The 24250-nt window shown below is 41.0% G+C and overlaps 1 protein-coding gene across 2 annotated transcripts in view; it reads right to left on the bottom strand.

The window, feature by feature from the left end:
* Positions 1-11339: 11339 nt before the first annotated feature.
* Positions 11340-24250, bottom strand: part of RRP1B (ribosomal RNA processing 1B) — a 158547-nt gene continuing 145636 nt past the window's right edge. For both annotated transcript variants that reach the window (XM_065677058.1, XM_065677057.1), the window contains 11 exons: positions 23722-23851; positions 22203-22267; positions 21502-21665; positions 20692-20786; positions 19787-19884; positions 19275-19294; positions 18815-18940; positions 17262-18004; positions 16571-16717; positions 15794-15860; positions 11340-14699 (listed from right to left, as the gene is read on the bottom strand). In XM_065677058.1, the coding sequence (XP_065533130.1) occupies positions 14509-14699; positions 15794-15860; positions 16571-16717; positions 17262-18004; positions 18815-18940; positions 19275-19294; positions 19787-19884; positions 20692-20786; positions 21502-21665; positions 22203-22267; positions 23722-23851 (1846 nt within the window). In that variant the 3' untranslated portion in view covers positions 11340-14508. The remainder of the gene's footprint in view (positions 14700-15793; positions 15861-16570; positions 16718-17261; positions 18005-18814; positions 18941-19274; positions 19295-19786; positions 19885-20691; positions 20787-21501; positions 21666-22202; positions 22268-23721; positions 23852-24250) is intronic.

The following is a 24250-nucleotide window of genomic DNA, read 5'->3' as shown; positions in this document are numbered from 1 at the left end:
TAACGCCTCACGCTGCCCGCCCCCTGAGGCGAGCAAGGTGCCGCCGCCCCCCCGGCCACCGTCGGCAGCGGTAGGGCTGTGCCCCTCACCTCGGTGCCGGTGCACCCATCCAGCACTGCAGTGAGGCGCTCGCCAACCCCACAGAGGCACTGCTGCAATGTCACCCAGACCTCCCCAGCACAGGGTCCCCCGGGGCCATGGGTACCACAGACACTTTGTAGAGGCTCCATGTCTCCACCCAAGCACCATGCAGGGCACCCGTGGCCCACACATGTGGACCCCCTTCTTCCAGTCCTGCATGTTATACTGGGCTCTCTCCTGCCCTCACTGCGCGGCAGCACGGCACCAGGGACCCTGGGCACGTTTCCAGCGCCCATAGGTACGTGTTGGTCAGTGCACATAACATTGGTCATCCAGCCCTCTGCCACCCATCCTGTGCATTAACCGTGATTTGCTGTCCACGCTCCACTGCGGCAGTAGCCACCTACACCTTCCCCACACGAGCAGCAAAGAGCAGCACACACATGCCACCTGTGCTTCCCCTTCTCGAGTGTTTAGAAAGCCCTGTGGAGCCACGGATGCCACAAGCAGCCCCACACAACGCCTTGCAGTGGCACAGCAACCCAAGCAGTGGGTGCCCTGATAGAGCACCACCCTCGCAGTTGGGTTTTGAAGTGAGCACAATTGTGTGTTATTGACACAAAACACCCCCTTCAGAGGGCTGCCAAAGTGAAAGAAGATGTATGTGTTATCTGGCAAGTGCTACAATACATCAAGACTCCGCTGAGATAGGACTTCATAACGTGTTTGGGAATTTCATCTTCCTCTGGCCATTTGTCATTATTGACCATCACAGATCTAGTCAAAGATCACAAGAAGAAATAATGCCTGATGCCTCTTGTTCTTCTTCATGGATAGCTTTAAACTGACTCTTGAACAGTGTCATTATTTCTTAGCAACATGAAAGATTATTTTCCTCATCACAAGTAATCTTTTGGAAAATGAGGAAGTATACTGTCCTGTTTTCTGTCGTCTCTCCAGCTGCAAGAAATAGGCTTGTTCTAGGCTGGCCTTACTACTGTGAGTTTCATCACCTATAAATTCAGTTTTTTTCTTGAACTGTAGAAACTGGTGCATCTCCGTGGAGTACAGGGCCAGAACAATGCATGATCTGCACCAGGTATGCTTCAGCTCCAGCAGTCTGAGAAAGCTGCTGGAGTTATCCTTATATGAAGGATAACCTCCTTCACACAAGGAGCTTATCTCAAGGAGACCCAGGTCTGGATGGCAGCGTAAGCCTGTATCACTTACTACTTAGGTGGTTTACAAGCAATTATAGACAAAGTCTGCCAGAGTCTCTTGGAACGAGCATTCCCTACCCCACTTTGTAGAGAGAAATGCAGCATCGGAGAGGATCAGATCCTGGTCCACAGTGTGCTGAACTGTAGAAAGGAGGCTGCTCTGCTGGTACTCAGGCCTTGTAGCTAAGTTAGTGAAGTTTGTGTAGCTGGAGAAGCAAAAAGAAGCAGAAGAGCCTGTAGGAGTACATGGAGTGGGGAAGGGGGTGTATGCAATAAAGTAGATAGCACGTGGTTATCCTTGTTATGGGTGGAGAGCCTGGAAAAGGCTCTGCAGTGCATACATATGGCTGTTGCACAAAAAATGGACAATATTAATTTAAACAATATTGAACATGAGGGGTGGCCATGAGAGGTGAAGGGTGGTTGTGAGGGGAAATCATGGGGGGAGAGGAAGGGCAGCGATGAGGGAAGATCATAAGCGGAAAGGAGGGGCAGCCATGAGGAAAGGTCATGAGGGGAGAGGAGGGGTGGCCATGAGGAGAGATCATGAGAGGAGAAAAGAGGTAGCCATGAGGGAGGTCATGAGGTGAGAGGAAGGGCAGCCACGAAGGAAGATCATGAGGAGAAATGAGTGGCAGCCACGAGGGAATATGAGAGGAGAGGCAGCCATGAAGGGAAATCATGAGGGCAGAGGAGGGGCAGCCATGAGGGGATATTCTGAGGGGAGAGGAGGGACGGCCATGAAGGGAGATCGTGAGGGGAGAGGAAAGGCAGCCATGAGGGGAGATGGTGTTGGGAAAGCAGGGGCAGCCATGAGGGGAGACCATAAGTGGAGAGGAAGGATGGCCATTAGGGGTGAGGGGCCATCATGAGGGCAGATCGTGAAGGGAGATGTTCGGCCATGAGGGAATATGGTGACAGGAAAGAGGGGCAGTCATGAGGAGAGATTATGACAGGAGAGCATTGGCATCCCTGGGATGTGAAGGGTGGCCATGAGGCCTGGGGGGACAGTCATGAGGGAAGATCATGAGGGGAGAGCAGGGGCAGCCATGGGGTGTGAGGGGCAGCTGTGGAGGGTAGAGATGGCAGCTATACAGTGTGGGCCACTATGGGGGGCAGATGAGGGGTGGCTGTGAGTAGAGATCATGAGGGTCAGGTATAAGGGGAGATCTTGAGGGGAGATCAGTTTGCCCTTAGTGACATGGTTTAGTGATGGGCTTGGCTGTCCTGTAGTAACAGTCGGACTTCGTGATTTTAAAGGTCTTTTTTAACCTAGCTGGTTCTATGATTCTATGATTTACAGCTGTTCTATCTCAAAACTGCCCAAGCATTTCTGACAGTCTCAATGGAGCAAGTTTTTCCCCCAAGAAGGAAAGCACACCTCATACATTTATTAATACAACCACTACTCCTGCGCCTAGTAGACCACATAGGCAAAGCAAGGATAGCCTCAAGGAGGTTTCACATTGCAGAGCACAGCTGATACCAGACTGTTCCTATGCCTGAGTGAGGAAACTACAGCATAGGTAGCAATCATAGAATCACAGAACCATTTAGGTTGAACTCAATGATCTTGAGTCCAGCTGTTTACCTAGCACTGCCAAGTCCGCCACTAAACCATGTCTCGAAGGACCAGATCTACATGTCTTTTAAATACCTCCAGGTATCAAGCACTTCCCTGGGTAGCCTCTTCCAGTGCTTGACAACCCTTCTGGTGAAGATGTGTTTCCTAATATCCAGTCTTAAACCTCTTCTGGCACAACTTGAAGCTGTTTCTTCTTGTCCTATTGCTTGTTACTTGGGAGAAGAGACCAGCACCCACCTCAGTACAACCTCCTTTCAGGTAGTTGTAAAGAGCGGTAAGGTCTGTGAGAGCGACAGTGCTGAGGCCATTTGCAGGAAGGCAGGGAGGGTGCAAATGCATCGCTCTGCCTTTCCCTGCAGGTGCTGGGAGTGAAAGAGTATTTGTTACAGAACACATGCTCCTTCTCCAAGCAAGTGGAGAAACCCATTCTATGCAGGATTGCTACCTTCTACCTAATATTCTGAAAGGTCCAACAAAGGCAAGGACTGCTAGCAATCTTCATGTTACCCAAGCGGAACACCTGAAACCTCCCTTTATACTCCAAGCTGTAAAAACTGCAGTCTTTTTCATGGATTAAGGAGTAGAACCTGCCTACACAACCAAATGTAAACAAGGGGGTGACTCAACAGTGTTGAGCTCCAACATTTTTCAGAATATGGGGGAACATATATGTTTATACATTAGAAGGTTGCCACAAGGAAAACAAAGGCCAGAAAACAATTCTCCTTCCCTTCCAGAAAACAGCTCATCTAAATGTGAGCATCAGTTTCCGAATGGTGTTTTTTACAGACTTTGCCCAATTTATTCTTTAAGAAGTCAGGCCCCTGCCTCATAAAAAAGAGTTTGTGTCTCAGAAAGAAGTGAAACTAGACTTCAACTCCAGTCATCATGCATTCTGTTATGCTATCCTTCTCAAGCCTATTCTGTTTGGGAAAAAAAACCTCACAGAACAAAAACTTTACTAGGTTACTAGAACTATTCAAAGAGCAAATAACCATTCAGTGTGTGACAGAGGGCTCATGAGGAAAAAAGAAAAATGTTTCTTCCACAAATGTAACTTGTTCCTCATATGCTCTCCTTCTGCAACTCCCTAAATCCCTCTCACATCTCCCCCACTTCTTTGCTCAGCATGTCATCGCACCAGAAAGCAATACATGCCGTGGCAGACTGGAGGCATTAATACACATGACAGCCAGCCAGCCAGCAATTCAGGAGATACACATCTTTGTGTACCTTCTCGCTCCTGAGCAGACAGGATAAACATCTTTATGGGCCATTTGTTGATTAGACAGCCTGCCTTACAAGGTCTATGTTGTTACCCTTTGGAATTTCAGCTCACTATGCATGAAGAAGTCATGAGATTACAGTAAATAGCAAGCTTAACATGGGTCAACAATGTCACAATACTGCAATAAAGGTAATCTCCCTCTGGACTTCATAGACAACAATATAGTCTGCAAGGCATGTGAAGTAATCCTTGCAGCATATTCAGCACTGGTAGGGTCTTTGGCAGTACTACCAAGTTTTTGGAATGGCATTTTATTTGAAATGAAACAATGGAACAGTGAGAGAGGCTGTAAGGAGGATTCAAAGCTCAGGACACACAACTAAAGAGGAAACGGTTTCTTTAGCTTAATGAAAGCTCTACTCTAAGAAGAGCCAACAAATACATATAACACAGAGCTATGAAGGAGCAGAAGGGAATAAATTAATGTCCCTAATGAAGGGCTTACCTCCATTATGCAAAGGATTATGGAAACACAGGAAGAGACTGCTTTGGAAGATTGCTGAGTTATCTTCAGTTTCTTTGTTTTTCATAACTAGTGGAAGAAATATTTTTATAAATATTAATATCTATACTTACGTTTGTCTTGGAACAGGGGACAGACTGCATTAACTACCGACATCTCCTAAAGTTCAGATTTTCTATATAAGCACAACAGAAAAGGTATGGGGCTGCCAAGACTATGGCACACTCAACTTGATAAAAGATGCATAGAGAGACTGTCTTAAATCAGATTTTGTAAATTATATATGCATTCTCTAAATCATCATAGGCATTGACAGAAAATAAAAGGTCAAGGTCACATAAAGGTCATATTAATAGCCTTTTCTTTTCTCAACAGCCCTTTGAGGCAGCAGAATTGGACCAGCGAGAGTAATAATTGTGCATTCCCCAACCAGAAGACCATCTGTATTTGAGATACTGATTTTTACTGGTCAGTTGAATGATTGCTAAGACAGATTGTAAAGTACCAATTTATGTTTGTAATAGTAATAATAAAGTATTAGCAGCATTTGATGTAGGAGGGGCTGTTATTCTTGTTCCACACCAAATTTTCACTTGGGCTATATTAAAATGATTAACAGTCAGGAATTGTCAAAAATGGCAGAGAAGGGGCCATTTTCTCAGCAAAAGAAAGCAGATCATTGAAAACTGATCTTGACATCAAAGCTGTTATACATGGGAGAAATAGACAGGCCATTCTAAACCCTTTGACAGACAGGTGGGCTGCTGTCTCTAGTACAAAAAGAACACTCACCAGTGCCACTTCTCCAAAACCTAGCATAGAACAGAACTGCAAACTAGCAAGGCTGACATGCTCTCAGCTTGAGTGAAAAAAACAGCCTGCAGAGAAATTGTTGGACTTAAATCCATACTGACTCTACTAGCGATTATCCATGCAGAGCCAGTACTCGTAGGTGCCCCAGCTTCTGTAAACAGAATGGAGACAAACAGTCCTTATAGCGGGCAGTAAATAATGAAAATGGTACATGTAATTCTTTGTGCCAGGCCGTTATGCAAACTGCTGGGTGCTGCCTTCTGTTATTGCCTTTGAAACTTGAGGAATAAAGACCTATATATTTATTATATTTATATATTAAGAGATGATATGATCAGAAGAGTAACAGTGAATTATCCATTCTCTTCACCTCTAATTTGAACCTGTTCTCTATCACCAACTTGCTGAAATGCTGTATTCTGAGCATTTTTGCAAAACAGAGCCTCAGGGAGATCATGCAGCATATCAGCCTTCAAATATCAGGGCTGGTCTTGCAATCCTCCTGTCAGTTGTTTTATTAAAGCAAATGGAACTGCTGCTACACAAGGGGCCAGGTGTCAAGCTAAGATACATGCCAGTGACAACAAAGTTCTTTTTACGATGCTGTATCACTGTCACAAGTTGTCACAGTTGAACAGCATTGCACTGCATGGCAGTCTTGATCCTCATCTCCTTCAGGGACCTAAAAACGCACCTCTCTAAAAAAATGCGAGATCACTCGGCTGTGAAATTCTAAGCTAAAACACCCCTTACACTGGTAGAATTCCCAGTAACTGTACACAAGTATTTTGGCTGGTGCCGATGCCTGCCCATTTTGGTTCCAACATCCATTTAACAAAATGGTTGATGACAAGGAAGCAGAAGGCCTCCTTTGGTAGGCTAAGGGAGCTGCAGTGCTTAGGATCAGCTTGCAGTTTCGTGCTGAATGCTAATGCTTGCACCCTCAGCATCCAGTCCTATTGCACTTAGTGGCTACTGCCTAATATTGGAGAACCTCTTTATTATCAGGTTAATCCCAGTTACCCTTTTTTATCCTTGAATAACCATTCACCAGCATTAAAGAGGCAGCAAAGCCTTTACCAACCAATGTGTTTTGAGCAGCAGACCGAACCTCTGGCAAACAAAGAGATAGGAGATGCAAGCAGTTACAGTGCAATATAGTATGACATGGCATGTGAACATGATAACAGCTTTAGAGAAATGCATACAACTATTTTCATTTTTAAGGCACTTGGGGGGAAAGAGTGAAGAAATCTGTGTTACTTTGTTGCTTTTAGTATTCTGACTTCGTGGACATTTCTGTGCCTGGTTTTTAATATTTAACCTTGAAAAATGCTTGGTAAGAGATTTTGGATCAGAAATGCCACATGATGCGTATTTGTTTTATAAAACATGGTAACAGCTGGAAAAGAACAAGGAGTTTCCTGGCAGTGGGAATAAACCTCTCAGTCATGAACTGCATCTCTCAGCAGTTTGTCCTGTGCATGTCTTGCATCACATGCTGTCATCTTGCAGTCATGAGTCACTTGCTTCAGCTCCCACTGCTGAGGGATATAGCTTGGCAAACCTACACAGCTTATTCCCTGAGGAAACGTGCACACAAAGCAGTGGGAAGTCAGGCCACTGCTGTGCTCAAAACAGAACAGATTTGCATTTGAGTTCAAGCTGCAGGGTGTACATGCTAAGTTGACTAATACCACATCTATTTCTAGTCCTGTTACCTGGGTAATGGTAATTTCGTGTTGTGCTTTTCCTTCAGTGGTTACAAAAAGATTTTCTACTCTAAATTAACCTTTAAACATCTGCATGAAATAGAGTAAGTTAGGAACAAACTACGTAATTTTTCCAGTTAGCATGATTTCACTAGTTACCAAATAGTGATAATGGAGGACAGATTTCAGGAGTCTGAAAGATGTTAGTTCTGTTCAAGGCTGGAAATTCCTTTCTGATTTGTTCTTGCTTTTGTCTGTGTTATTAGGGGACAATTCCTCCCACTATTTGTAGCTTTGACCATTGGGACTAATAGCAACAGCTAACCTATGTGGTTCTGAAGGTCTTCTGGTCTTTCCTTCTTATTACAAAAATACAGGATAAAATTAGCAGACATTAGTGGGACCAGAATTTCATACCAAATTTTCATCAGGAATTTCAGAGTGATCCAAAGTTTGCTAGATTTAGCAGTTTCTAGTACTTTATTGGTTCGCACCCGTAAGTACCTAAAAAAGAAATAAAAAAAAAAAAAGAGAGAAAAAAAGAGAAGCCGGAACACTGCCCCACTCCCCTCTCCAGAACTGCAATTCACATAAATAGCCAAAGATACAAAAATTCAGTGGAACATTAATCATTAGCTTCCAATCTTGGAACATGAATGATGAGCAATTCTTTTCTGGAACCCAGCTCAAGATCCTCTCAGCAAATACAAGCAATTAATAGGCAGTCCCCCAAAACTCTACCAAATGTAAAAGGCATAAAATGAGAGCCTACGGCTACAGACTGTTAGCATGAGTAACGCGATTGTGTGCAAGCCACAGAATCTGGATTTGGGCTTCTGAAAAGTGAGAGCCAGAAAACAGAATGTTGTTTTGGACTCATTTCAGTCTCTCACCTAAGTGAAAACAAGATGCTTCATACAAGATTATTGCTTATGATGATTTTCATATTCCTAAAACTGTTATTTTGAGATTGAAGGAGAGAAGAGAGAACTTTTTACATAAAACTTACCATCACAACAGTGAAAAACATCCGGCAAGATATTGGTAGGTTTTACAGCAAAGATTTTTCTCCAGGACAACCAACAACCTTTAAATAAGAGAAACTGATACAGAAAGGATATGAAGATTGCATGAGATAAATAGGAAAAACCTAAAAGTTGCCATCTGGTCCTGGCAGATAAGTGAGCTGCCTGTTATTATCAGCAGGAATAGTAAATTCCTTAGCCAGTTAACATCATTGTCCACAGCTGGTTAGAAATAATCAGTAAAAATGTCAGCATCATATGCAAGTCCCAAACAGTGTCAACTGCAGACTCCTGTGTTTGATGTTGCAATGCAGTACAATACTTCCTACTCTTGATAAGCAACTGTGTTGGGAGTTCAGACCCTCAATGGCCAATTTTGCAGCTTGTGAACATCAAACAGTAATTTTTTCCCCTCTGGCCATAAAGGGCTCCTGACTGGATTTCTAAGGAAGAAACAGTGGGCATTTTCTGCAGTCACTCTGAAGGCAGTGCAGACCTCATGAATGATTCCTATTCTTCCTTTCAAAGGGATTAATGACAGGGAAAGACTTGAGGGTTTCTTTTCAGACATAAAATTATGCCGTGGCAATACTCTGCTGCGGCAAGTACACATTATTGGATTATGCAAGTGTTTACAATTTCAGCCTTCATTTTATAGCAGATGTCTCCCAGATGTTTACCATACTACAAAGCCTACAAAACCACAGGTCAAAACTGGAATAAGATCTGCTCCCTCAACTGACTGTGGAATTCACTTCCCTGGAGATCCGGCACTTCCACATATTTCACAAATATGTCTCAGAGAAGTAGGATTTAATCAAGGTTTCTGTCCACATTCCCCCCTGGTTTGTAAAGAGTAAAATTTCCTCTCAGATATTTTAATATTGTATCCTCCTTTGAGCAAGATCACAGAGCAGGGTCCAGGCTGAAGCCTGACCAAGCCTTCATGAAACTAAAGCTTTCAACAGCAGCAGGAGATTCTAAGAAATCATACACCCAGAAATCTCACTGCATTTCAGGGAAGAGTCTGGCCTTTTTGCCATTAAGATCTTGAACTCCAGTTTCAGTCTTTTTCCCTCGTTTTAATTTTTTGTCTTTCTGACCTTGTATGCATATTTTTGTGCTGAGTACTACATTCACCATCACGTTACTCTTGTTAAGTCTTTCGGGAAGGTGGACCATAGAAACAGTGATGGCAGCTTTTCAGCAACAAACATTGCAGGCATGCAAACAGTAGACAGTTTCCAAGACTGCGGAACTTGTACCCACAGTCCAAATCACACAGTGAGCAGAATTCAAACCTCCCAGGGCTTTACTTCGATTATGCAAGACAAATAACTGAAAGAGAAATGTAAATAAGGACCAGTTTAGCCTAGGAACTGTGTAACAGCGCTGGGTTACACATTCTATGTGGAGCCCTGTGCTGAAGCCATTGGAGTTGTTTTGAAACAGCTCTGAACTTGTCAAGTATCTGCTGCTGTTCAATCCAAAACAATGTGGTATTTCAGAAGAAAGGCATACAAATCCTAAAGGAATGTTATTAGTAGGTGTTCTTCTTTGTTAACTCTCGAAAAGGAGCCAATACACAGCTAACTCTAGGAAGGATTTAAAGCTCCTTTTCTGGCTGGCATGACTACAGAAGCCCTTCTTTTACCTGAGTTGGAATTTATATAATCTTGTATGCAGTCATTAAAGATGCCTGATTACAGCAGACTGGTCCAATATGCTAAAGTTACTTTAGAGATCACAGAATGGTCATGTTAATAATTTTATCCGTCAAAAATATATTTTTTTTAAGGAGCAGAATCCATACACTTTTAGTTTTTTTCCCAGAAAGGGTTTCTATGGTTCAACTTTCAGTTCTGCAATAGATCATATTAATCGTGAAAGAGGCATTACATTTCTCCTTGATTTGTAAGGTGAAAATAAAATGTAAAATGTGCTTGTGTTATGTTGCAGACTGTTGTGCAGATATTTTCTGCTTTCTTGGAAACACCAGCCAGTATGGATCACTGAAAAGGCCATCCAGGTCCAACCTGCTTGCCTGAAGCCCATGAAGAAGCTCAAGGGGCACCAAATCCTAGTGATCCCCTGGAGTTGAGGGCAGGCACTACAGGTTTGGCTGTGCAGCATTCCAACAGAGTAAATAAGGTCCTAAGGTGGCATGAAGGTGGCTTAAAGTATGGCAAGAAGCAGTATCTTGCTCCCCTGGCTGAACTACAAATGGCGATTTCCACCTGACACCATGTATAATAAAAGCACATGCAGCACTTAGTTTAATTTAATATGCCTTCACTATGTCCTTCAATGCTGTCAACATATACTACCACCTAGAAACAAAGTCACAGAATGGTTTGGGTTGGAAGGAACCTTAAAGACCATTTAGTTTCAACCCCCCTGCCATGGGCAGGAACTTAGATGTGTGAATTATTTGAAAGAAGTAACAAGAACGTCACTTTTACGGAATTTTGTTCTGAAGGAAATCTGTTTTCACTTTACCTGAGGATTTAGGTTTAAATTTTACTAGTGCCACTGTTGTGGATAGGTCACTTTTCTTTGTCTGAAGAAAGCTGGGGTTTTTTGTATTTCTGAAAATTCTGTGCCTGTCAAGAAAAAGTGATTAATTTTTTTTAATTGATCATGTGCAGTTTCAGGGCCTATCGGTACCCGAGATGGAGACGCAGCACTCCATGCAGGATTCCTGTACATATGTAACTCCATATGGCGTGCTGCTGCTAACAAATGAGCAAACAGCTTTCAGAGTGTCTACCTCTTACCTACTTTGGCATCTGTACAATTATACCTTTGAAGTAGACATCTTGCCACATTATCGCTTCAATTACCAATTTTAATTGTCAAGGAATGACAGCGTGTGATCTACTTGTTTCGCCTGAGCACCCTTTCTATCTATGGCCTAATTACAGAAGTCAGAAGCTCAAGGTGTATGAATAGGTATACCTTACTCACTTCTGATGTGTCTGAGTCTCCATCAGTTTTAGTTAGTTATACAACAAAAATAAAATAAAAAAGAGCACATGCATGCATGCAGGAACAACTTCCTTTGTACTTTCAGGTGTATCTCCACAATGGTACCCTCCCATCTCCCACCCCCCAAATATACCAAAATTTATGGATTTACCAAAAATACAATGTCCACAAAAAAAAATGGTTTATTTGACTAGACTAAATGGTGTAATGCTTCACAGCATTACAGTGTGTTTGTACTAACAATGCTGTTGCAGAGGTACATAAAATGACACATGGAATTTTTTTTTTCTGCCTGTAAGTCTAAGCACAGGAAATAAATGACAAAAAAGGGTATTTGTTGCTTTCCAAGTGACACAACTTTGACAGACTATAAAGATCCTGCATACCCAATAATTTAAATATAATGTCAACTTTTTGCCTTTCTGTATTCATTTTGTGCTTTTGCGGTCTCTTGAAGCTATAAAGGATTATAAACTATTAGAGATCGGTAAGTACAAAGTTGATCAGATTCGTAACAAAAATGTAGAGACATCCTTACAAAATACTGGTTTTAAAAAGGTATGCCACACTGACTTTGACTCAGACCATGACTGGCAGCTCTAGAGTTGGAATTACACTATGAAAAAACCTATGAAGCGACATCAAACAGGTCAGATCAGTTTTTCTTTTCTTGTTTCCTATCGATACAATCTCTCCTTACAGTACCATTGTGTGTGTGCAGTGAATAACCTGGATGTTACACTCCTTTCTCCTTTTCTTGGCTTTTTGTCTTCAATGTTCATTGGAATTGTCACTACCAAATATTTTGGTTAACATATTATGTTTAACCCAAGAACTGATTAACCCAACAACTATTAAAATGCATTGACACTGCTTGGGTTTTGTTTGTAAAGTTGTCCTGAATGAAATTCCAGACACCACTGAAGACAATACATACTACATATGTATAATTACAAAACATCCCACCAGTTTCATTGCACAGATGGATTATGAATGAATCCCAAGAAGCAATCACATCACAAAAATTTGAGATAAAAACCTGACTGCCGTTTCTGCCGTCTCCATTTAGGACTGTGGGCAACAAAATAACTGGACAAGCAACAGGTTCAGTGGATCCACAACCAATAGAAAAAGATCCAGACAACCATTTACATACATTTTCATAATAAGTTATATGTATTAAAACCAAACCCCAATGCGTCCTGATCCTGGATTTTAACGCGCACCCAGATCCACCTTCTGATTGCAACTGTACCCTTGGAACAACGTGGCATCTTCAACCTATGGCATTAACAACCATGCATATACAAATGCTTTTACGCATATTCCACAAGAGACTTCTCACCCACAGTACAAGATAAATGTTACAACATATTGAACAGTCTGTTAAATCCTACTTACCATTGCCTTGTCAAAGAAATCCATTATGCTAATATACAATGAGATATTTTAAAAACATAAATGAACAATAATTGCTCAAACAGCAAGTATTATTAATTTTATCAGATGTATTCTCCAGACTTCTTTACTGCTCAATCAAACCAATACAAAACCAAAACCAAATGAAATTCAGTCCTTCACTTTAAATGAGAAAAGACAAGAGCAAAATGACTTTCTGGTGGCACGACAAACCACGGACCACTGCAAAAGTAGCACAAGAACTGGCACAGATTACAATTGAGCAACTGAGAACAGCCTGCAATCTGCAAGTACATGGGTGTTTTTAAGAAATTCTAGATGAGCTACAAAAGCAGTTTTAATCCAGCTGTTTATGAGGAGTAATCTGGCAGAGGACAGTTAGCGTCAAAGACTGGTAGAAAGTAGTGCTAAAGTACGCAAATATATTATGTCACAAAATTTACTTTTGCTGGCTGAAGTAGCTATATGTTCACCAGTTATTGGAAGATACGATACTGAAGCAGGCCTACCCTGTCTCTTACAGGGTCACAGAAATATCTGGTGGGAAGCTTCACGAATAGCTTTGCTCTGGCACCAGGTTGTGCTTTGAAGCTGAGCTGTAACACCAAGATCTGATGCAAAGCCTCTGCCTCATTCACATAAGCAAAACTTCCAAATAAAGATTTCAAATTTTCCAGTGGTATCAAAAATGTTTTTAGTTGCATTTGCTCTCTCCATCCTCACAGTTCCCCCTCAGAATACATTAATGGTCTCTCACAGAAACATACCTCATCCTTTACCAAAGAAGCAAAGAAAAAACAAAACATGCACTGTAGTAATAAAATATCCGAATAAAAAACTAACACAAGGAAATGCTGCAGAAAGAATTATTCTGGTTCTACGTCAAAACCAAAACCAAGCTGCCCAGGCTGTAAAGTTTTACCCTGTACTGAGAGACACCGAAGCTTTTAGAGATGTGTGTCTGAACAAAAGACACACTACACCTATCTAGCTGACTTCAGTACAATCAGAGGTTCATTCACTGAATGAGATCTGAGTTCTGGTAACACGTGGTAACAACAGCTGCTAAAGTAGAAAATCAGGAGTCTTGTCAGACCTTCAGGAAAGACAGCAGTGGGGGTGTGGGAAGACCTGGAAATAACAAAAATTTCTCCTGTGTGAGAGTTTTACTTCAGTTACAGTAAAAAGGAGCCAGCTTACAATATATCAAGTGTAAGCCAGCTTTGGCACTTGTGTTACTGAAAATAATGTGGTGACTGTTCCCTACGCAGCAGGCAACCAGCTGTGAAGGTTTATTTACAACAGTGACCACTTGAGCAGCGAGACATTTCTTATCCTAGGGAAGGGAAAGCTTGCTTACTATCTGTAAAGCTCCCAAATCCAACTGTTATTAAACAGAGACTTGAGGTAATCATTACTTCCAGAAGAAGAATTAACAGGATGCCAAAGGCAACATGGAAAACGGTGGGGCAAAATTTTAAAATACATGAGTGGGTGTAAAATTACATTGTCTTTTTCCCTCTTCAACCCCATCCAATGAAAGACAATTTAATAGCATGAAGTGCAAGTTTTCTTAGACTGGCTGGAAAAAAACCCCGTCACTGGAACAACAAAACCCTGAACATTCCTTAATTAAATGAACAAGTCTCTTGGAAATTACATGGGCAGAGACCACATTTTTTGTAGACCAAACCTGACCAGAGACTGGGTTTTGTTTCTTTTCTGTAAATAGACAAAACAAGTATTTCAAGATACAGCTGAAGTGATGTCAAAATAGCAATGACCCAGGTCACAATCAGAATTTTGTATATACAATCCGCATTAACTTAAAAAAATAAAGAAGTTCAAAACACTTCCAGAGAACATTCTAGGTTAGCAAAATGCCCTGTACAAAAGTAGGCCACATCTGTTGATCTAAAATATGTCCATAGCAGTTGCTCTTTTCTTAGCTGATACAGTAAATGGTTTCTTCACTTGAGGCTCTCCTGCTGGAGTGCCTGCGGGTGACTTCAGCACCCCATGATGGGGTTTCTGTTCAGGATTGAAAGCCACACGGGAGGGTCCTTCTGGGCTCACTAATATGCTTTTGTCAGTCTTTTTAAATTCTGTTGAAAAACAAGCAACAAGTTAAAAGAAATACAACACCTGGAATAACTGGGCCCATCAATCAAAGTGGAACTGCCCAACCCTGGAAGTCTGCCTGAGATCCTTAAGTACATCAGTAAGGATCAGAAGCCTAAGACAGCCAAAAAAAATGGAGAGATGGTGGTGAAGTACACCTCTCAGCAGACTGCCTTTGAGAATGGGGTCTGTTGCAATCCACAGAGGCTGTGTACCATTCCCCATGGTTTCAGACCACTGGAGAGTCTGGGCCTACTCTTCAGAAACAAGTGTTACACCTATCCTGAAGAACACCGCACTTGAGTTTAAAAGATGACAATGGATAAGAAGTATCTCTTTTCTGACTGCTAAACAGCACTGCTCTACAGATTCTTGGTTATCCCCTTTCTGCTGGCAGACAGGCAGTTTTTAATTCGTGCAGCTATGTTATATTAATATAAAGACATATATCTAAACACACTGCTGTAGCACACCTTAGAAAGTTAAAAGAAAAATAGCTAAATGAATACATGGCATACTTTCATGCTATTAAGCAAGACATTTATTTAACAGGGAAGACACTTCCGCTTACATGTGGGATCCAGACAAGAAGTGACTTTATCTACTTGTTGCCTTTAATAAGCCACAGGCAGCCAAGACAAAACTGAAACTTTGCTATTACACATCCTGAGCTTATCAGCATATCAGAACCTTTGTCCTGGGAAACAAAAGTAAGCAATTAAGACTGTGAAGTGCATGTGTTTCCCTAAGAGGAACCCTGCAGAACAGGCAGCTCAAGTAGATAAGTCTATTGCTCTGCTGCACTGTTTTCTATCCCTGTTTTCTATAAGTCTGTAATGCAGCACCCTGGAATCACGCCCAGTCTAGTTGCTGGGCCAAATGTCCTCACTTTACCATCTCCTCTGGACAGGAACTGAAGGATGATTTATAAAATGTATACAAATACTGAGACAAAAAAAGGATCAGAATCATCCTGTTCTAGAGAGGTGAGGAATATACCTATGTATGAGTGCATATAGCTTCCCCCTCCATCGGCTACAAGAGAGATTGTAGAGACACACAGATGTGTTAGACTCACCAGCAGTCATATTCTTATTCAAGCCAAACGTGACTCTTTTGGAGCTGGACGACTGCAGCTTGTTCAGCTGTAAAGCAAAATACAGACATGAAAGAAGATGATTACCTGTACCCTAACAAAACCAATGCAAAGCAGCCTACCCTTCCTTCATTTTATTTAAAACTCTCCCAGTCATCTAGCACTGACCCTGCTAAGACAGCACTGCTTTTCTAACCAAGAGCAAACATATTCCATTTATAGAGAAATTACATACTCTCCTTAATGTCATTACATGATTCAACAACATGAAGATACATGTGTATTAAATACACTGGCCTCACTGAACAAGTGCAAAGAGGGACTGAAAAGAAAAGATAATATGTGTTTAAAAGGTTTAGAAAAGAGGGCAGTATTTTGAAGCCCTATACTGTTGCCAGCCTCCAAAAATGGGAAGAAAGTCCCTTGTGGCTCAAAGTCCCTTAGCAAGGCTGAAAGTTTTTGCTTCCTGTGAAATGAGCAGGTTCAGAATGGGGTCCTTTCAGCAAGAAGGCATTTTTGAAAACAGGGGAAGGAAGCAGAGATTTAAAAATGCCTTCCCCTCATTTTCTGAAACTCTGGAGCTATGTGTGACTCTGTCTACAAGGAAATGCAATAGCATTTCCAGTTTTATCTGCCCATGTTAGGAGACTAACGCAGAGTGGAAAAGACAGTAAAAAGGAGGTCACGCCGTTTGCTGGGACTGGTGGCTTGGGAAGAGACCTGTGCCAGTCTCAGCTGCCATCTGTGTGATCACATTACCTGTATGGGTGCCCTGGTGGAAGAGATGGCGATTCTTGCTTTCCTGAGGAATACTGCCTTTGGCAATGTTGTTTTTTCAAATTTTACAAAATCACTTCCTGGTTTTGCTTTCTTTTTCTTTAATGATGAAAGAGCAACACTGCTTTCCTGTAAAGGAGGGAAAGGAAAAAATGCTGTCAGTACAAAAGTACTGTAGCTAACTCTACCTAGTACAGCAATCAGTGCTCAGAGCTTACCATACGTGGCTTCAGTAAATATTGCCACAACTAAGAGAGATCTAGTTGGTACTCACAGAAGCTAATCAGCATAGTTAACTCTCAGGAATTAATTTTGCAGTTAGCATGACTGAAAACAGAAGTTTAAGGCAAGCTCTACACAGAAATAGGAAAGTGACTGCAAAGCAAAGAAGGAAGAATTTGTAATACATTTCCCTGGCTGATCAGAGTGCAGACAAGTTATTTCAGCTGCGTAGCTGGCATACGCTTTAGTGTCATTGCACTGGAGGGCATAAGACCAAGACAGTGGAAGAGGATTTCTTGAGAATTGAGTTCTTTTGGTGACAGTGCATGGTGACATCAACATGCAGCCTGCCCATGAAACCCCACACTCAAAAAGCTAAAGCCAAATCTGAAAATGAGCCTGACAGTTCATGAACAAAAGAACAGCAGAGAAAAGAGTGAGATATACGTACCCCTTGCCTGCTTTTCTTGCATGCAGTCTCCAGAACTCCATTGGCTTCGACAGAGTTTAGGACCTCTTTTACTCTTCTCTTCTTTTTCAAGGTTGTTGCTTTCTGGCTGGAAACTTTCATCCCTTCCAAACCAACTACCTTTGTCTTTGTCTTCAATTTGACCTTTCTGGCAGGTACAAATTCAGAGTCTGCATCTCCAGAGAGGGTCCCCAGCAAGCCCTCCTTGTTGGATTTCATGCTGTTTTGTTGCAAAAGGGTATCCCTATTCACCAAGACAGCCTCACCTTTCTGTTTCTTTTTCACAACCTTAGGAATTAACAGTGTGACAGATGGGCTGACATCCTCTGCCTCACTGGCATTAGCTGGTCCATTCTGACATGCTGGTTTTACAGGAACGTTTTGCTCTTTTGGATGCATTTTCTTCAACTGACTATTTTTACTCTGTTCCGAGTCAGTCAGGCTGTTTTGCAGGGAGATACTGTGATTTTCTCTGGTGTCAGTTGCTACATTTGTGGTCTCATTTGCCTCATTTACTAGCAATTTCTTTTTCTTTCTTTCCTTATTATTTTCTGGCACTTTTCCCTGGCTACAAACATTAGTTCCAGATGTTTCAGCTGTTCCCTCCTCACAATTTCCATCAGCTGTTCCAGAATCAGCACTTAGACTGTCCTTCTTCTTCCTTTTTTTCCTCTTCTTCTGGGGAACTGGTGCCTCCTTCACACTTGATATCTCTTGTTCATCCTCTAAATCCATCCCAAAAAGAATGTCATATGAGACAGATGTGAAACACAAAGATACAACTGAATTTTATTCTATTTTTTCCCCTTTTTAAATTTTTTTCTTTCCTTCTAAAACAGGTAGTACTAATTTCCTCCTACTAACCAGCACAAGTGTTTCGGTGTTTTACTATTACAGTTGTTCAGGACACTGCAGTCCTCTGACATCCGGTCTAATTAATATTTTGCCAATCTTGCTTTAGCACAGCTAACATCTAAGCTTTTTCTTGAGGTAACCCTATTTTGTATAGCCATATTGCTAGAAAACAGTTTTTACTCCCATCTCTTAAGACCATCAGAAGGACAGCTCAGGGGTTCAGTAGTTTGGTGAGATGTATTTGGGTATGATTTGGCTTGTGACACGTCAATACAAGCCAAAATGCTAGAGATATGTGCACTTGGTTCTTAGCAACTCTTCACCTTTCCGGAAGCAGCCCCAAATTCCTACATTCTAACAATCATCCTATTTTAAGATGACGGATGTGTTTCTGTTCTCCTGCAGTAAATGGAATTGCTCAAGAGAGCAATGCAAACAACTGCTTCCAGTTCTGCTTTTGATTAAAACAGAGATAATGCTTACCTCAAAATTGTTAACAAAACTCCCACTACTTTCAAAGAGACCTTCATTTCACATTTAACCTTCATCACAACATGACACAAATCAGCACATCCTGAACAACAGGTTTGCCTTCTTCAGAACAGCTTGTATCTGATACTTTGCCAAATTACACGAGTGAATGCAGGCTGTGTCTCTTCTAAAGGTTGATCTTGCCTTACCTTTTACTTTTTCCATCTTGTTTTCCTTCCAAGGCTTGACAGCTTTTTTCTTTCGCCTTCTCCTGCTGAATTCATCATCATCTTCATCTGTAGAAACATCTTCAGGAAAATCTTGAGGGAAGATTCCTGTTGAGGAGGAAGGATAAGGTATCTGAAAACCAATAGTTCTATTTCTATGAACAGTTATGCTGTTCATATACAGCATAACTTCCAATGAAAGAAAATCAACCGCTTGTTGCCCCTCAACCCAAAAGAAAATAATGAGTGATTCCTATTTGTTTAAGTAAAAATAATAGTCTTTGTTTTAAAGACAAAGTAAAGTATTGCTCAAATTGTGAAGCGGATTTAGCCATCTCAGCAAAAACATGTACTGTGTCTTAATGAGATTTCAAAAATCCACAAAGCCTCCAAAATCAATATTCTTGAAATGCAGATCTCTGTATGCTGCTCAAGTCCTTACCTTCTGCTAAGTCCTGGAACCTGGAGGCGGTGAGGAAAGGAGAGAAGGAAAAACAAATCAGCATTATTGGTTTAGTACCAATAACAACACAAGCAACATAGTGTCACTGTACTTATTATGGTTTTGTCTGAAGAGGAACAACATATTTTCCACAGGAAATTACAAAGAGCTCATCCCAGAAGAGATATGCCTCAGAAATCCAAAAACTTACACCAAATCACTGAAAGTACTGAGAAAACAGCAATTTAACTTCTCCCTTATCTGTAATACTTCTCCCATCACACACAATCCTGCAGTCCAAATCCACCCAATGCAGATACACCTCAGGTAGCTGCAGTACCACGGAGTAACAGTAGCACAGGCTTCAGGCACCTTATGCGTGTTATTCAGGGCTGTGAGACAAGGCTGCTCTAGTGATACTGTCACAGGGACAAGGGAGGGTGGAGAGAAAGCAAAGTAAAAGTTGTTTAAGACAAGGTGGCACATGCAAGGTGTATTTCAACAAAACTCACTTTTTGACCAGCTTGTACAGACGCTTTCTGTTAAGGGAAGGTGTATTTTTCTTGCTCGCCAATTCAAAGAGTTTGTCAGCAACAGCTCTGTAATCAAACTGTTGGAGGAAAGTGTAATACAGCTTTTCTTAGCTTACTCATGCAAGGTAACCCACTGCAACTCGTTATCGACACTTCAAGTAGTGTTACGCATCCTTTAAACAGCCACTTCCTTTAAACCCCAAATACTTTTTCTCTGTTGATATCTACACCCCTTTTGCACATGTATACTGACTTTTACAGATGGTTGCTTCATTAACAGAACAGCTGAACTCAGTGCATCACTTTCTCAAATGTTCCTAACCTTCATTCTTACATGAGAGAAGCCGACCAGCCTCAGAGCTCCATCAAATATTTAGGTAAATATCAGAATTAAAATGTGTCATGTCCTAATTCTTGCTTGAAAGACACAGATGCATGAAGTGTATCTACCTGCATGTGTGTTTGATGGGTGGGTCTGTCAAAAACATTACACTGCGCTGGAAATGGGTCTAAAAAAACCTCAACTGCACCATGTTACCCTCTCTTACAGTCAATGAAACTTATGTAGACTCCTTCAACACCCACAGTGACTTCGATTTTACCATACATTTTTGAACTCTTGAAACACGAAGGGAGGATTGGAAAGAAGAAGGTGTAGGAGAGAGAAAAGAAGAATTCAGAATTTAGACATGGATGTTTTTTCTTATAATCTAGTCAAAAGTACACCTGTTACATAAATACCACCTTACATTAAAGCAGAAGAAGATTAAAATTTTGTAACATGTTTATCTGATTAACACCCTTTACTTCTGTACCTCTTGAAAGGGATGGGAAAAAAGACAACAGAGGGGGAGTATCCATAACAGAGCAAACAAGCCACAAACCTGAAGAACAGTCCCAATACCACCACCTTTATTTTCATTAATATCCTCTGTTTTTTCAGAGCTCTGTGCTGATTTTCTTGACAAACATCTGCCTGCTATTATAAAAAAAAAAGACTAAGTATTAGTGGTTTCTTTGAGATAGCTTCACATGGCTGCTTCATTAACAGAACAGTTGAACTCGGTATCACTTTGTCACACCAAGACAGCATGCACTACTCTAACAGACAGAATAGCACGTGCATTTTTCTTCATGTGCTCTTATGAAGTCTGGACTGATTCAACTATTTTATGTCACCATTATGCAATACACAACTGTGGCATTATCTAAGCGCCTTTTAAAAAATTCCCTCTGTACCAGTGTTATCTGAATTGAAAATCTTCCTGCTCAGCTTCTTTTATTATTTTTTTTTAATTTAAAACTTCCACAGAACACCAAAATCTTGTCTTCTTCAAAAATGTTATGTATATCCAAGAGCCAAAAGCCAGACTAGGTTATCATCTAGCACTGCTGCAGAAATACAGACAGCACTGATTTTTGTGCCATGTTCCACCTGGTTTAGCGGAACATATCCCTGCCCATGGCAGGGGGGGGGGAACTAGATGATCTTTAAGGCCCCTTCTAACCAAACCATACTATGATTCCACATTCTTTTGGAGTCACTTTGTTTAAGCACATATTAATGGAAAACACAATTATTCCTCCAATACTTTGAATGTGCTTGACTGGTTCAGAGCACAAATGTATTTTTAAGAAACAGATAGTTAAACCCTAGCAAGTGTTACTAAGGCAATTTAGAACTTCCATCTCACCTTTGGTTTTAAGCACCTCTCCATTTTCCTGTTTGTCTTCTTCAGACATATCCTCCTCATCACTGTTGTTATCCAGTTCTTTCATGAGGTCCTCGATGGCATAGGGGGACTGATCCACAATGACCTCAAAGATACCAGTGGCTACGGCATGCAGCATACATCGACTGCGTTACAAGAAAGCAGCGATGAGAGTTGAAAGGCAAAAGCATACACAACCTCCCCTCTCACATGAAGAAATGGAAATTTGAGGGACACAGGGAAAATGGGTAAAAAAAGTGGAAGAGCATACAGCTCTCCAGATGAGTAACGTGAACCTGTCACTTCCTAAACATAAGTCCTTTAATCCAAACAGTGTCCTGCCAATGCTTCCCCCTCAAATTTCACTGTGTTTATATGCTGCACTATATTACACTGCAACAACAAAGAATCTAACCAGCTCAGCTGATCTATGCATGTTAAATTAAAAAAAAAACCAGACAAAACCAACCAAGAGAGATCGATATAGTCCTTATAAATCCATGAAGATTATTTATAGCTTTGATAAATGCAAGTTATCTTCAAATGACTATGCACATCGTTAGTAAAACATCATTCTTTCTCCACATTCTGAAGTTACACTATGACTCTTCTTTGATCCACTTATTACCATGTGTACACACAGAATTTCTTAAGAAAAATATTTATGCTTTCATGAAACTTACTCCTTTGATTTGGCAGCAATTTTGCAGAAAGGTTCAATGAACTTGAGATTCTGGTCTGCTGTGAGCTGTATGATTCAGAAGAAAAGAGTATAGTAAATATTGTATGCGTACACTCAAATTCCTTGAATGTTTGGTGTAGGGGAATCTTCTTCAAGAAGTTAAGTTAAAGTCTTTCAGCATACTATCTACTTCCAACTGACAAAAGTATCCAGTGAGAGTTCTTGTTATCACTGCTACCACTAACTTCCAGATATTCCCTGGAACCATTATAAAAATATTGACTGCTTTGCAGACTTTAATCTACTGAGCACAGAAATACAACAAAGCTTCTTATTTTAGATATGGAAATATGAGGCAGAGAAAACAAGTAATTTTGTGAGCTATCACAAAGAATGCCTGTAGCAGACATGAGTAAGATCTGGGTTTCTCTTAACTGGACTGCATGTGCCAAAATACTGTCAGCTACAGCAGCACTAAAGACAAAAGTCCTTCCCTAAATTCAATTCATGAGTATCAGCTGTGATTTCAAATAGTCAAGGGACTAATTCCCCATGCATTCTGTGACTGACTCAACCCTAACTTTGTGCCTGTGGAGCTGCATACATTATTTGGGCTCTAAGAGCAAGCACTTCTCTTGTGCAGACATCTTCTCCCTCACACTCCACAATCCAGAACCACAAAAGCTGCAGGCAGGACTGCTTTCGATACTGACTGCAAAGGATACACATGGAAAATAGCAAACAGCTTCGTCCATTGCAAGGAGACACATCAGATGCCAGAAACAAGAGCAGGTAAATGAGCAGAGCCCTGGAAAGAAGTGTGGGGCAGCAGTAGCTCGCCCTAGTGGAGTAACAGGAGAAACTAGAGGAAGTTCAGCAGCGACAGCTGCAGTTAACAGGCTTTCAGTTGCTGCAAGACCCTGCATCACAGTAACATCAGCCAAAATTAAGGGCAACTGAAACCACAATATACGGCAGAGAAAGACAGTCGTCATTAGCAAAATGAACAACTGGATGCAGAGGGCAAATTGCTCAATGCACAGCCAACAAGATTTGAAGCTGACATTATGCAAATTACTAGACAACTTTGAAAGCGCACTTTCTTCCACTATTAGGTGTTACACAATCAGCCAAGAGCAGGCCTTATGTCAGTTTTTGCAAAAGCAAAGACTGCCAAACATGTTCACAGAAGGGAAAACACGTTAAATCCTTTCTCTTGAAACAAACAAATGAAAATGGTCTGACTTTTCTATTGCTATTTCCGACCTTAATTTGGAGCACTATAACAGGAACTCAGGAGAGTTCTCAGGAACTGGAGAAACAACTATATTCACACTGTACACTATGAATAAAAGTAAATGCAGAAATTGTAATAAGTTGCTTCTTCACGCTTATTCAATGTTGCTTTGATACATTTAAAACTTAAAAACCTGCAGAATCTAAAAATAGTACTTCTTCTAAAATGTTGCATGCTACAGTCAACATTAATCAGAAAGAAAATGACAACATTATTTTCTAACCTCCTTTGCACCAACTTTAGCCAATTCATCCAGATAGATATCAATGAAATGTAACTTTATCCCAGTGGGAGCATTGCTGTCAGGATCCATAACTTCTTTCATTTGTAGCTGCAGGAATAGTTCAATTAGACTAGGGGAAAAAAAAAAAAGCAAAAAAAGGAGAAAAAAAAAGATAAAAAGAACAAGATGTTCATATTCAATTGCTCATGTCCTATTTGCTTTGAAAACAAACTTCAGTCATTCAGTTTTATCAGTTCTAAGATGATTATCCAACACTCATAAAAAAGAAATCCAGTGGCAAATTTCCACATCTTAAAGCAAACTTTTAAAAACAATCCATCCATAATAAAGCTCTTTACCGTCTAGATGATTTTGTAGCATCAGACAATGCACTCAACACAGTTTGGTGAAAATCACCGTTTTAAAATTCACACCCAATTTGGACTGAGGTGTCAATGCTGTATGATTGATGGGTAGGAGGATGGAATTCTGCCATTTGAGCATGGTGTTCTGAACAGACAGCTGTCAA

Source organism: Lathamus discolor, chromosome 4 (genome assembly GCF_037157495.1).
Source record: "Lathamus discolor isolate bLatDis1 chromosome 4, bLatDis1.hap1, whole genome shotgun sequence".
Taxonomy (NCBI): domain Eukaryota; kingdom Metazoa; phylum Chordata; class Aves; order Psittaciformes; family Psittacidae; genus Lathamus; species Lathamus discolor.
The sequence above is the reverse complement of the archived record's forward strand: the minus strand, read 5'-3'. Positions and strand labels throughout refer to the sequence as shown.